This window comes from Ambystoma mexicanum, chromosome 6p (assembly GCF_040938575.1).
Source record: "Ambystoma mexicanum isolate Mex_15411 chromosome 6p, UKY_AmexF1_1, whole genome shotgun sequence".
NCBI lineage: Eukaryota > Metazoa > Chordata > Amphibia > Caudata > Ambystomatidae > Ambystoma > Ambystoma mexicanum.
Window position 1 is genome coordinate 1,459,923,601 of NC_090935.1, and position 13,857 is coordinate 1,459,937,457.

Here is a 13,857-nt window from a genome sequence, read left to right on the forward strand (position 1 = left end):
CGGTTTTGGACTCCAACTATAGCCAATGTATGTTCATCCAATCCTGCATGATAGAAATGCAGGCAATGGTGGTCAAGTGGAAGTGATGGTTGTTAAAAGTTTAAAATGAGCTGCACGTCCTCAAATGACCGATCACCCATTTTATGTGCATGCATAATTTTAAGAAGGGGATGATGTACAGATTAAAAAGGACAAGATGGATGAGCTCCAAGGTACTCTGTATGGGACATTAGATTGATGAAAAACATGCACCAAGGATAACCCACCAGATTGTTCCAGACAGAATCAAGGATACCAATTATTAGTACCCGACGAGGGTGCAATGAATGGCCCCTCACCGAGTCGTTACCAGGCCCGGGAATGCCTCAGTCGGGATTCCACGGCCTTTGTCCCCAGCAGGGGGCGTGGCAGCCCCTCAGCCAATGAGGACGCTCGAAGCGGGGCCATCCCCGCTCCGAGCATCCCCAAGGCTGAGAGGCTACCTTCGCCCCCCGTCGGAGACAGAGGTAAGGCTTTTTTTTTCCTTCCCTCCCTGCCCTCCCCACTTATCTTCTATGCCTTGGTCCCCGGCGGGGGACGATGAAAGCCTCCAGCCGTGTGAAGAGTCGGAGCGGGGCCATCCCGCTCCAAGCCTCCACACCGCTGGAGGCTTCCATCGTCCCCCGCCGGGGACACAGGTATGTTTATTTATTTATTTATTTCCCTTCCCCTCCCTTCCGCCCTCCCAACCCCACTTACCTTCTTTTTTCTCGGGAGCGGATGCGCTGGAAAATCTTCCGTTTCCAGCGTGTCCGCTCCCGATGGCCGCCATGGAAATGGAAAATGGACTCAGTTTCCCTTTCCATGGCGGCCATTTTGTTTGACGTCTTTTTCCCGAAATGCTGCAGCGTTTCGGGGAAAAATTAAAGCTTTTAGTGCCCCGGTCACGCAGTTTTTGCGGGCTGGGGTACTAATAGCTATATGCCCCTCACGGCAGGGGCATTACCGAATCTGGTAATGCCCCGGGGCCTTCATTAAGGCCCTCGCTTCGCTCGGGGCCTATAACTATGGGCCCCGGGGCATTACCTGAGTCAGTAATGCCCCCGCCGCTCGGGGCATATTGCTTAAATGTTGCCTTGGGCGAACCACTGCAATCTTTTGCTCAAGGTTCCGTGGTCCATTGTACTGAAAGCTGGTGAGAACATGAGCAAACAGACTATGGAACAGTGTCCCAGATTGGCTCATTCGAGAGCTGTGTTCCAAATGGATAGGAGAGCGGACGCAGGCACGTGTGCCAGACAAAATCCAAATTGATAATTATCAAGAAGTTTGTTGAGGAGTACAATGTCTTAGATTTGGGCTGTGGAAAGGATTCCATGAGTTTGGCTACCAACGGGCAATTAGCAAAAGGTTGATATTTAGCTGGATTGTCTCGGTCCAAATTAAATGTTTTTCTTAAGCTGGCAAATTAAAACATGTTTTATGCAGACTGGAAAGACCAGCTGCTGGAAGAAGGAATTGATCTTAGTCAAAATAGGAAGACAATTTAAAGCAATCATGAAAAACTAACTTGGTATGGGATCCGCATGAGAATGTTAAGGGTTACCAACCAATAGTTCAGCCTCTCCTTTGGTGCTAGAAACCTCCCGGAAGCAGAACAAATGTCAAGAAAATTCCTGATGCAAGAGGATTGTGGGATCCTCCTCCTGGTGTATCAATTGCGGAAAGAAGGACCCTTATTTTACTGATCTTATTGAAACAAAAAACAATGAATGTTACCACTCCGTTCAGTAGAAGTTAAAGGAATGGTTCGCCCAAAATGTTTTATTGCCCAAAAAGATGGGCAATAATAAAACTAATATAATCACACTTTTTTTTAAAGTTCCTATGTAAAATTTTGAGCAATTCAAGCTCAAAAATTGAAAAAGCAAGCACATTTTGTGAAACGGATGCCCGCCTGTGCTGGCTTTTGCGGCACTAATGAAGGAAAAGCCAGCCAGCTGTAGTAAACAAAAGCTACCACTGGGTGGCTTTTCCTTCATTGGTGCCGGGACTCGGAGGACGCAGACCGGAGACTACAGGCAGAAAAGCTGCAGCTGAATCTCGGTAAGTGCCATTTTTTTTTTTTAAATAAGCATTAGCTGCATTTTTTTTTCTAAGTTTTCCGGGTTGGAGGAGCCCGGAAAACTTAGAAATAAAACCGCAGCTTTAAAAATGTATTTATGTTTGCGGTAGCTTTTGAAGCGACCGCAAACAAATACAATGTTAATGTCTTTGAAAACGCTGCAGTTTTTCTTTCTAAGTTTCTCAGGCTCCTTTGAGCCGGAGGAGCCTGAGAAACTTAGAAAGAAAAACTGCAGCGTTTTCAAACACAACCGCGTTGTGTTTCTGCCTGCCGTGGCTATCACTTTGGGGAGCACCGGAGACCCAAAGTGAAAGCCAAAGCAGGCAGAAACAATGCGGTTGTGTTTGCATGCCACAGTGTTTCTGCCTACAGCTGATTTCCCATTTGGGGCTCTTGGGGCTCTCGGGCCCCCCTCCCCCCCTAGAGCCCCAAATGGGAAATGCTAAATGCTGCAGTGTTTCTGCCTAAAAGGATATGAGAAAATTATTTAAGTGCGCATTATAGGTAAATGAAGGAGAACAGATAACCCTCAACTAGCAATATGGTCTAACAAGGAGCCAAAGGTTTGTGCAGCTACTAGATCAGTGATATGATTAAAGGTGTGCCAATTCAGATAACTAAACTAAAAAGGAAGTGATGTATTCTCAAGGTGGATGTTAAAATCACCAAGGTGCAATATGTTTTCTTGAAAGCAAGCCAACCCAGATAAAATGAGTTCAAGCTGCTCAATATACAACCTAGAAAGAAGAGGACATTAACAAAAAAACTGTCAAACATACATGATCAGAGAGCTGTAATTTGGCAATCAATATCGCAATGCCTGTGAGCTGAATTACACAATCAAGTGACAATTTAGTCTTTCTGGAAAATTGCTACCCACCATGTAGGCTGGGACCAGTTATATGAAAAATTGAATAATCAGGGGGAACTAAGGCAGTGATAACAGGACCACAGGACTTGGACAGAGAAGTCAGAATTATTAGCCTGAGCTGAAAAAATAGAATCACTAATATGAAATGCATTACTAATTGCGAATTTGCAATGTAGTAGGGCATAGTGACATCAATTTTTCCATAGATGTTAAACCCAAATACCCAAATGTCTAAAGTGTAGGCAAGAACTCCCCTTTCATCACAACTAGCAGTCAGACCAGTAATCATTGCATGAGGCATTGATAGAATCAAACATTAAGTAGCACAAACCTTTGGCTTTTTGTTTGTTGTCACAGTTCATGTATGAAGCCCTCAGCATGATCCAACTCTGAACACAGACTGTTGTAAGCTAAGGAGGCTGATCGTATGAACATGTGTCCATTCCTTACCATCCCTCTTGTTTTGTTTCCCTTGAATGACTGGTCCTGTTATTTTGAGAATCAACACTATTTTGTAGAATCCTTAATTGAAGGCCATTCTCTCACCCTTGTGTTGTGCACGATAAATTTCAAGTATTAACTAATTTCAAGGTTTCAAGTATACTGTAGATCCCTTGGTCTGTGAGGTCTTGGAGATCCATGCGTGGCCTTGATTACAGAAGCTGTTTCACAGTACAATTTGATGTGGGGACTTAGAAGAACTGTGTGAATCCCAGAACTCTCATATTCCGTGGACATGAGTGAGAAGACCACCCAGCCCTGTTCTTGCTTGGAACTCTTGGACTTGTATTTTTACTAAACTGCAAATGTCAAAGAAAAAAAACTGCATTTAAAGAAATGAACAGGACCTGATGTGTCGCTCACATGGCCACGGGAAACTTGAGAGCTCTGAAATACTGTACGTACACAAGGTTTTGGAAAGTGCATAAAGTATTTAATTTAAGAGGAGTCAATGGGATTACAGTAATTGTAGAACAGACTTGCAAGGACAGCGTCACCTAGGACTTTCAATAGATGTAACCTCCTAGGAGGCTTCCTTAATGCTAGGTTTGATGAAAATATATTTGAATGTGGTTTATAAGCAACTGTTTTGCGAGACAAAAATCTTAGCGTAGCAAAAAACAATTTGTTTGGTCATTTGCTCGGGTGAGTCACTTAACAAGAATCACATTATCAGTCTTTCACATATAATTAAGATTACAGGTCTTTGCCAAGATGCACCTTGCCACACTCTGCCCCCCCACTGAACCAAATATGAATAATCACAAACCATCTTAGCTCACCTCCTCTGGAATGACTTGTGCATCAAAGGCATCATTGACAAATACAGTTGTGGTAAGGGTTTCACCATCCAACTCATTCTCAAACATTGTTTGTCTTGTTAGAGTTGTGGAAGACGCTGTACTTGATGTCCTGCAATAAAACCAGTGATGGGTCACTAAAAGAAATGCATTGTACAGTGAAATATGCATCACAGACAGCATCCTAAGCCCTTTTTAGCAGGTTGCTGAAGGAGGTCACACCCAAGAATGGATCAAGCCATTTGTCTCCCTGCAAAAACAACCAAGTTGCATTTCGTTTGTTCAACCCAGATATCTCAGATAGAGGTTTCACAAAATACAGTCAATGGGCTGGGTCACAGAGGGAGGACAACTATCATGAGGGTTGTTGGCCTCTTCCTAGGAGTTTCATCAGATAATGGGTTGGAAAAGTGCTTTGTACAGTGATGATTTCAGGAGACATTACATAAAAATCCATCGTTCCGTGGGAACCAAATTAAATATCCAACACCTCAGATGCCAGACCACTACCAGTACAAAGCAGCATTTCACTGCAGCCCAGCAAAGTATTGTACTAACCATAGAAAAAAGATAGATACAGAGCCATCAAGGAGGAAGCAACTGATACTCTTGTCACTACCACACTGTGGGAAAATGTGAAGTGGAAAATTAGGAAAATAAAAATTACTCCATTTTAAAATATTGAAAGGTCTGGAAGAGCTGTGCCAAAGACTGAGGCTTTCATTTAATGTTGCGATTTAACTTTGCAATGCAGGTTTTAGATTCAAGGTAAACTGGTTAAGCACTTTCTTTAAAGTTTGGGTGTGAAATTACCCTGCACAGCCATGCTGCCGTAGAGTACTCAAGGAACTAGTGTTGGTTGTTTAACAATAATTGTAGATTCAGTGTTCCAAATAATGAACAGGTTTCAGGCCTGGCTTCCTGGAAACCGAATGGCTCAGGCACTGATGAGGCTTTATGGGTCTTTGTTATGTATCATGCTAATCCCAGAATAACTGCATTCTTTATTTGTATATGGTTCTAAAGCCCTTCTGGGTGGATGCAGGAAAAGATCATTCGGATTTTGCATGTGGGCAGAGCTTACAATGATATCCTATGCAAGGACAAAGATGCAGTCTTAAGGGTGTAAATGAAACCTCTTTCATGAGAAGGTGGCTCTTTCAATGAGTTTATTCCATGGTTTACAGTTTTACTGGCAATTGCATTTTCTTTGTGGCTATTTTGCTTTTAGTACAGTGGTGCTGTGCAACCTGGACATAGAGCAGTTAAACATCTGCTGGTGACATTGCCTTTCTCCCAAGTAAATCAATCAGAAGCTAAGGAGCCTTATCTTAAAGCTCCTCTTTCAGAGCACACTCTACTCCAATGGGCACTGTAGGTAGAAGAGCACAGTAAGGAGCTTAAGGGCCCTGATCCGCCACCCGGCCTTATGTTTGACAATGCTGCACTAGAGTACTCATTTTACAAGACTAAGGTTTTTTGGAAAATCTCACCCAAGATGCATAGAGAACACAAAGAAATTGCAAAGAGACTAATGGTTCCACACCCACGATTGGCTTCAATGCTGCACCAAAGCCTGAATTTACTCGAACCCTATGTTGGATTTATATTCTAACCCAAAGAACACCAAAGAGAGACGCACACACTGGTACATGCTTATAACTTCTGATATTGGAAGTCAATGTCTTGGCTTGCATGTCCTGGTGATTTCATTGTATTGCTGAAAATAGGTAGTGCTCCAGAATAGGTAACATGGTCATGTCACATCTATACATCTTGGTGAGGAAGGATAGCTCAGGGGCAATGTGTTGCAAGACAACGCAGTGCAACACAGGTTTGAATCCCGATCCTGCGCTTAGAAACCACTCGTTGGTATCAAGCTGTTACAAAACAACAATTATAAAATTATAAATGATACACAGCTAAGCTTACTGATAAAAGAGAACAATGTAATTGTCCACTAGAATGTCTTAATGCCCAGTGATGCACATCACATCTCTCGTTCAGTGGCACGAAAATCATGTTCCCAAAATGGTCTTAAATGACTGACAAAATGAATAGATTTTATTATGCTAAATTATTAGAATTCATCTGCATCTTGAGGACAGCAGTCAACCCAGTAAGCCCCCTGACTGGTATTCTTATATATGTTCTACACGTTCCACAGACTATCAATGCATTACCTTAAAAGGTCAACACCAATGGCTATCTTAAGATTTAATTTCACCTTCAGACCTTTGTGCCCTCTGCCCACAATGCAACAGGATCATGACGCTCTGAGCAAGGACCCCAATACGAGCTCTGGTTTATATGCCCTACAGGTCTATTGAAAAGGTGTAAAGGTGTGCATTGAAACACCAGGACATAAATACAATGTGGGTGTCTAGTCAAAGGATCGAATCTAAAGGGTCGACAGGTCAAAGGATCGACACCAAAGGGTCGACAGGTCAAAGGATCGAATTTTTTTTTTATTATATATATTTTTTTAGGTTTTTGTTTAGGGAAAAAAAGTGTTTTCTAGCAAAAAAAGTGGTTTTTAGCAAAAAAAGGGGTTGGGGACCCCCCCCCCCCCCCGTAAAAAAAAAAAATGGAAAAAAAAAATAAACGATCATTTGATCTGTCGACCCTTTAGATTCGATCCTTTGACTGGCAACCTATAATGTGCATATCCCAAATGCCTCTGTCACTGCTAAAAATAAATAATTAACTGGAGTGCACCTAGATGATGAGAAACCAATTTTCCAAAGATTTAGCTCATTTGAATACAGCTCATAATTGGGCATTTTGTGAAAACGGGTATTCATTTTATGTTGTATTCTCATGGCATGGCTACCAGTCCATCAAGTGCATGTCAACAGCATATCCACTTTGATGTTTTTATTGCCAACTTTAATCCATCAAATTCGTAGGGGTTTCTCATCCAACACATTGCCCACTGTCAGGATTAGTAGCTAAACCTTCAAATGTGGGTGTCTTTGGGAGAGCAAGGTGGTACCATTTGCTAAATAAGCATAATCTTTTCAAGTAGCAATATTTTCACGGACACAAGAAATACATACAAATGCTCTCAGCCAGATCTCATGAGAGGTGTTCAATTACAGAGAATGACCATGTGTGATCATTTACTTTGCACATAATTTGGATTTATTTGGTCCAATTCCATCTAAAGTTAATGGACAATACAAATATGTAGATATTCACTGAGAAATCTATGGTCTGAAGTAAATATATATTGGCAAAGCACTTTTAACACACAATTGATCTTAGTTTTGTGTTCGCTAACATAACTGGGAGAAAGTGAATAGACTATTTGGATGGAAGAAGCAGTATACAAATTAATGGCCAGTCATTGACAGGTTACAAAATTCAGATTATTGATCAACTTTGATAAGTAATTAGAATTGCAGTGGGTCAAAAGGTCAATCCCCGGTTTAGGCATTTTTATGTACACTAGTTCTGTTCCCGACCTTCCAGCACCTTCAGGCCTCTTCTCAGGACCTTGCTGTCACTCAATGCTCAGTCTGCTCTCCTGCCAAGGGCTGTCCTATTCTACCTCTCATTCTCCTCTATGCTGACCACCCGCTTCAGACCCTATTCCCCTACACCAGGGGTCAGCAACCTTTGACTAACTACATGTTTTGAACTACAACCCCCATCATCCATAGCCAGTATATTCCATGGGGAGGAATAAAGGGAGTCTTAGTCCAAAACATTTGTAAGAGCCACTTGTTGACTAACCCTGCTGTAGTCTCACACTGCAGCTTTCCTGAGTCCCTGTTCCTCCCTTGTCACTGGGATCTTGTGCTCACTAGAGCTCAGCCCCTGTACTAGTATCCTTTATCCCCCATTCTAATTCAGACAACCTCCTCCAAATGGTTAGTGAGGCCTCTCACATATTAGAAGAAAAAAGCATCTTGCCTGCTGACTCATGCCACTGCTACCTTGGCATGACATCCCCATATACAAGTATAAATCTTGCAACTGGTAATCCATCATACTTGATACGTTCAAGACACTCTGGTAAAAGGGAGATTGGGTTTATTTTTTTTGTTTATTTATTTTTGTATAGCGCTCCTGACCCAGGGGTATATGGGCGCTTAAACACCAAGTTACAGGCAAAGGTGAGGAACATTTGTACATTTGTGCAGCATATGTATAGTTACAAGAAAGCAGATAATAACAAGCAGGCATAGTAAAGGATACATTCATACATTAGGCATACATAGATAATTGGTTATTGAGTAACCAAGTGATGACCTTAGTTCTGAAAGGTTGGAAGGTGGGGGTGGATTTGATATCCAGTGGGATAGTGTTCCACAGTTGTGAGGCTAGAACTGGGAAGCTGGATCCAGCGGCTCTTTTAAGGGAATATTTGGGCACCGTCAGTTGTAGTGCATTGGAGGATCTGGTGGTTCTGGTATTCTGTCTTAAGGTGAATTTATTGGTTAAATAGGGCGGGGCTAGGTGGTTGAGAGCTTTGTAAGTGAGGCAGATGGTTTTTAGGTCTATTTTTTGTTGGATGGAGAGCCATTTGCATGAAATTTTTGTAGCCGAGATATGTTCTCTTCTAGGAATATTGAGGGCGGCACGGAGTGCATTGTTTTGTAGAACTTGCAGTTTATTGATTACTCTTTTGTTGGCACCTACATAAAGGCTGTTACAGTAATCCAGTTTGGATTGTATAAGTGCTCTGGCTAAAATTAGGCAGTTGTTGGGGGAGATCAAAGGTCTGCAGGCCCTAATTAGTTTACCAGTGTAAGCAGTGGCTGAGACGGTCATATTAATTTGTTTGGCGAGGTTGGTATTTGTGTCTAAGCAGAAACCAAGAGTTTACACTCTTAGAGATGGGAATGGTTTAGCATTATCATCTACAAAAAGGCCTCTGCATGATTCGGGGCAGCCATAAAAACCTCCTCATGTTGGACTACCTCCAACCTGCTTTCCCATTTCCCCTTTTCATCTATCCTCCTTCCATGCACCTCTGGTTTCACTTTCCTCCTTCCTCTTACGCACCTCCGAATACACTCGCCACAGCTCTGGCCCCTAGTTTCCAAGCTTCCGCCAATCAGCACATCATTGCGGTCTTAGATGCTCATATGGCAACCCTGAGCACAACACGCAGTTCGATCATTCTTCCCATTCCCAGGAAGACCCACAAATTCAAATCAACATGGCTATGTTGAACACAATATCTGCAAACACACACAGATATAATCCATGATTTGTTGAACAAAATGGAGCGCCACGGCCTCAGCTTGACAGACACTTTGGTTTCAGTTAAGTACACCACACAAATGCTCCTTCCTACAGACTAAGACTATGGTTAAAAACGGGGAAAATAATATGGAGACTTGTAGCCTCTTTTTCATCTGCAGATGTCTCCCTGTTACTAAGCTACCCATGGCCAAGTCCTCCTAAACTTGAACGTATCGCATGTAAGTGTATACTGTGAGAAACCTGAGGATATTCTACCAGTAAGAATTAAAGAAACCCTTATTCAGGTAGCCAGGACACGGCCATCGCTGTTGAAACCAGTTCCTGTGGATGGACCAGTGGGGGAGGATCACCTGGGTAGGAGAACCCGGGGTCATTCTGGGGGGAGGAATACCCAGGGTGACATGTGGTATTCTACCGAGGAGGAAGAAGAGGGGGCTGAACTCCCTGAGGTTTCTTTCGTTATTCCAGGTCTACCTCCTTTCCACCGACAGAAGCTCCCTTAATAAAGTCCAATCACCCCAACACCTCTGGTAAACCAACTAGGAGTCCAGACCCCTCAGCATCTCAAAACCGCAGCTCCCAGAACCCCTGTTTCCTACCTGTATACTCCCGGTCATTCTTTTCCATGCCCCTCTATTCAGTACTTCCTGCGCTTCCTATTTGTGCAAAAGAAACACTACAGTTCCCACAATTCCCCTGGTTTCTTTTGTGAACCCCATCAATCCCATCCCTTTCATTGTCAGCTACCGAACACCCTATCGGCTCAGATAAAATACTACAATTCCCACAATCCCCTATGTTCTGTCCTCCATTCGACATTCTCGTCCATTTCACAAACCCTACCCATTCCGTTCTTGTCAGTCTACCAATCAACCTCCTTCTTACAATAGCATTATTTCCCCATCCTATCCCGTAGGACATTCCGACATGAAAACTGTTCTACAAACTTGTAATAAAGCGGTTTACCTGACATGTCCCGACAGGCAATTAATTCAAATCACACAGACCCAACGACCCTTCCTTTTCTCCACAGGGATAAAACTTGGAGCAAGAAAGCACAGGACGAGATGGCAGACGGTACAAGGAAATGGCTAATATGGCGCGGCAGTTCAAAAGGAGAAAGGTGGCGAGAAGCTAGAGGGTGGCAAAGAGAGAAGTGACCTTGACCTTTTCATCCCCGGCCCGTGTAACCTTCGTGGAGGGGAATATAAGACCACTGACAATAGCCCCAGTGTCATGCTGCAGATGTCAACGGTATGCAGGGCCAGCCTATGCTGATAAGGTAGAGGAGAGTGCCGCAACCGTGGTACCGGCCTAGTTTCTGCAGAGAAGCGAAAAGCCCTGCGGTTAAACACAACCAGTGAGTCGAGGGATGAACTGCTAAAACCCCGGGCTGGGATGAGTGACACCGCCAAAGTGTCAAGTTGAACATAAAATATTGAACTGTGAATGAACTGTAAAAGGTGTGAAGGGGAGAACAGCTGAAGTGGGAAACCGGCACCACATGGGGGCTAAATCGAGAAATGCTGGTTATTCCCCGTTGGACCAGAACTACAGTAACGAGAAGGTCATAGGAAGGCCGCCAAAGGAACTCAAAGTGCTCATACATGAGGGTTGAGCAAAATCCCTGTACATTCGAAAGACTGATTCGTGAATTGGCATGAAAGCAAAGGAAGTCAATCCCATATAGTAAATGAGGAAAAGGGATGCGACTCCCGCAAACATTTGAAACCAGTAGAAAGCACAGAGAAGGGTCCGAGCCAAGACGACGGAGATCCAAGGAGTGAAGCGATCACCCAAATTTTAATGAGAAAAGAAGAGATGTAAAGAAATACAATTGGGAAAGGGTCAGTCCAGAAGAGGGAACCCATGGGTGAAAGCATCACCCTCTTTTGAACTTTGGAAACAAACTTTCATTTGTTAAAGGAACTTTTGTTTTTGTTATTTGTAGCACCTCAGGCCCAAAGGCAAAAGACTTGCAGAGGAAACGAGACTTGGCCGTCGATGGTCCGGAGAACTGCCATTGGAACTGTCTTGTGCTGGAAAAGCCAGAATGTACTGTGCTCCACCATCCCACCATTATCCCATGCTCAAAACGTGGAGAAGGGAGACCCAGGCTACCGCCTCCTGACTAATAGGAGAGCATGTCTTCCTTTCTTGAAACTTAACCCCACACCCTTTGTATTTAGCGTAAGGAATTGGCAATATGTTTTTCGTAGTATAGGCCCTTTTGTTTGACACAACACCACTAGGACTGCCTTATTTTCATTTGATGGTCAACGCCTGCTTCCATCTTAGATTTAGGTTTAGATTAGGCCTTTTTCCAACCTGCATGCACTTTTCATTTTTCACAATACACCCTTGAACCGTGATTATTTGTGTCCATTTTACTGTTGTCACCATGAGTTTCTTACAATACTCAATCAGGACACGTGCACCACAAAAATTACAACTTAAAGACTTCCATGCAATATTCTGTATTTTGAAGATGAAGGACCACATTCCATTTCCAACCTGCAAACTGTCTCCAACTCCATCCTCACCTTGTGAAATTTAAATACTAGGCTGGACTTCCCCACAAAGTCAGGCGATTTGCTTCTTAAGACTTGCGATTCCTTGGATATTAATAGCCTGCCATCCACAGCATGGACACCACCCTCTCTTCCCTGCAGCTATGGCTTGGGGCTCCCACGTAACCACCAGTTCATAGATTGACCGCTGCTTACTTTTTTACAGAGCAAGTAATATCAGAGAGCCCCCATAACCACCACTAGGTCTTGCATCTCGGGGTCCATACAAGTTAGACCCATGTAGCGTGCATCTACAGGATACTTCACAGATTCCGTCAAAACACCTACCTCAAAGTGTGGTTACTGATTACTTTCTGGACACCCTCTACAAGGAACTCTATGACTTTGGACATCCTTGCCCCCACCATCACCAATAAAGTCACACCTCCAATCTAAATTAACCATTGATTCAACTTGATCCAACTCTTCTCAGTCAAATAGAGCAGTAGAGACATGCCGGCACAAATTCAAGGGCTATGAGGACAAAAAGACCTGCCTTAGACAGCTAAAAGAATACACCCCCACCATCACCTGAAAAACAAAGCCTTCCTGTACGGCTGCATCATGCCAGCTAACCATCATCCTGCAGCAGAGGTGTTTAAAATCTACAAGGAGATTTTAACCCCCCAGGAATGTGTTCCATCCATTAGTTTTATTCCCTAGCAGATAATCTGTCCTTTCTTGAAACAATAACTTAAATTCAAATAAAGATTGTGCCCATCAAGCAAGGTCCACCAATTAACCCTCCACAATGGTAAAAATGCCAGATGTCACCACCTCCCTTAATCTCATTGCACGAGCAGATGCTATCACAGCACAAAATACAGAAAGCTTTTTCAGAGCAGGTCTTGCAATGCCCGGCAAGGTCTATTAATTGCTGTATAGACTCCTTTGACCAGCACTAACCCACCTGATCAACTGCTCACTGAGTGATGGCTTCTCCCCCAGACTGCTGAAATACAAACAGTCATGCAGCTGAGCACATTACCCCTTGCACGACCAAAAGAAGGGATTCAGAACAGCCAGGTTTAAGAATCTACTCTGCTCTCCATGATCAATGAGCTCAGAGTCCCTTGACAGGAATATCTGCTCCCATCCTCATTTATTAGATCAGTCAATGGACTTTGACACTGTCAATCATTCCAACCTTGTAGGTCATCTTCAAACATTCTTTGGCATCAGGGGCATTTCGCTGAAATAGATTGCTTCCTTCTAATCCAAGAACTCCATTCTAAACTGGCCCTTTCCTCTCCCAATGTCCTCCTCTTTGGCAGCACGCAAGATTCCACTGGTTTTGGCTTTTCAACTCCTATCTTGAACTCCCATCTGACTGCATCTCTTCTTTTTCTGCATTATTCCAATTCTATGGGGATGATGCACATAGGGCCCTTCAGACATAGCGACTCTTCCATCGGCACACTCTGCATCTCCTCCTTTATCCTAATACAAGACTGGATGATGGACAACAGATTCTGTCTACATCCCTCAAAAACAGATTTTAGCCACCACCTCCCAGCTCTTCCCCCGCTTCACCCATCCCTCCCTCTGTGCCCTCCAGGTTTGTCCGCTAATGCTAAAAACCTTTTAGTGATTGACAGCACAGTGTTCTCATCCCAAGTCTAACTTATCACCAGGCAATCCCAATTACATTTCACGTGCTGTCACTCTTCAGACTCATCAGTTTAGGGTACAACAGTTAGGGAGATATCTAGGCTTAATTATTACAACAGCCTCCTCCCAGTGACCCAGAAAAGGTTCATCCACATTCTGCCCAAAAACTTTGGAAAACATTGG

General features: G+C 43.4%; 1 protein-coding gene across 1 annotated transcript in view; it reads right to left on the reverse strand.

Annotated features, from left to right (window-relative positions):
* LOC138510848 (low-density lipoprotein receptor-related protein 4-like) overlaps positions 1-13,857 on the reverse strand; it is a 495,073-nt gene that overhangs the window by 54,514 nt on the left and 426,702 nt on the right. The window contains exon 12 of the mRNA XM_069626521.1: positions 4,259-4,388. Within this exon, the coding sequence (XP_069482622.1) occupies positions 4,259-4,388 (130 nt within the window). The remainder of the gene's footprint in view (positions 1-4,258; positions 4,389-13,857) is intronic.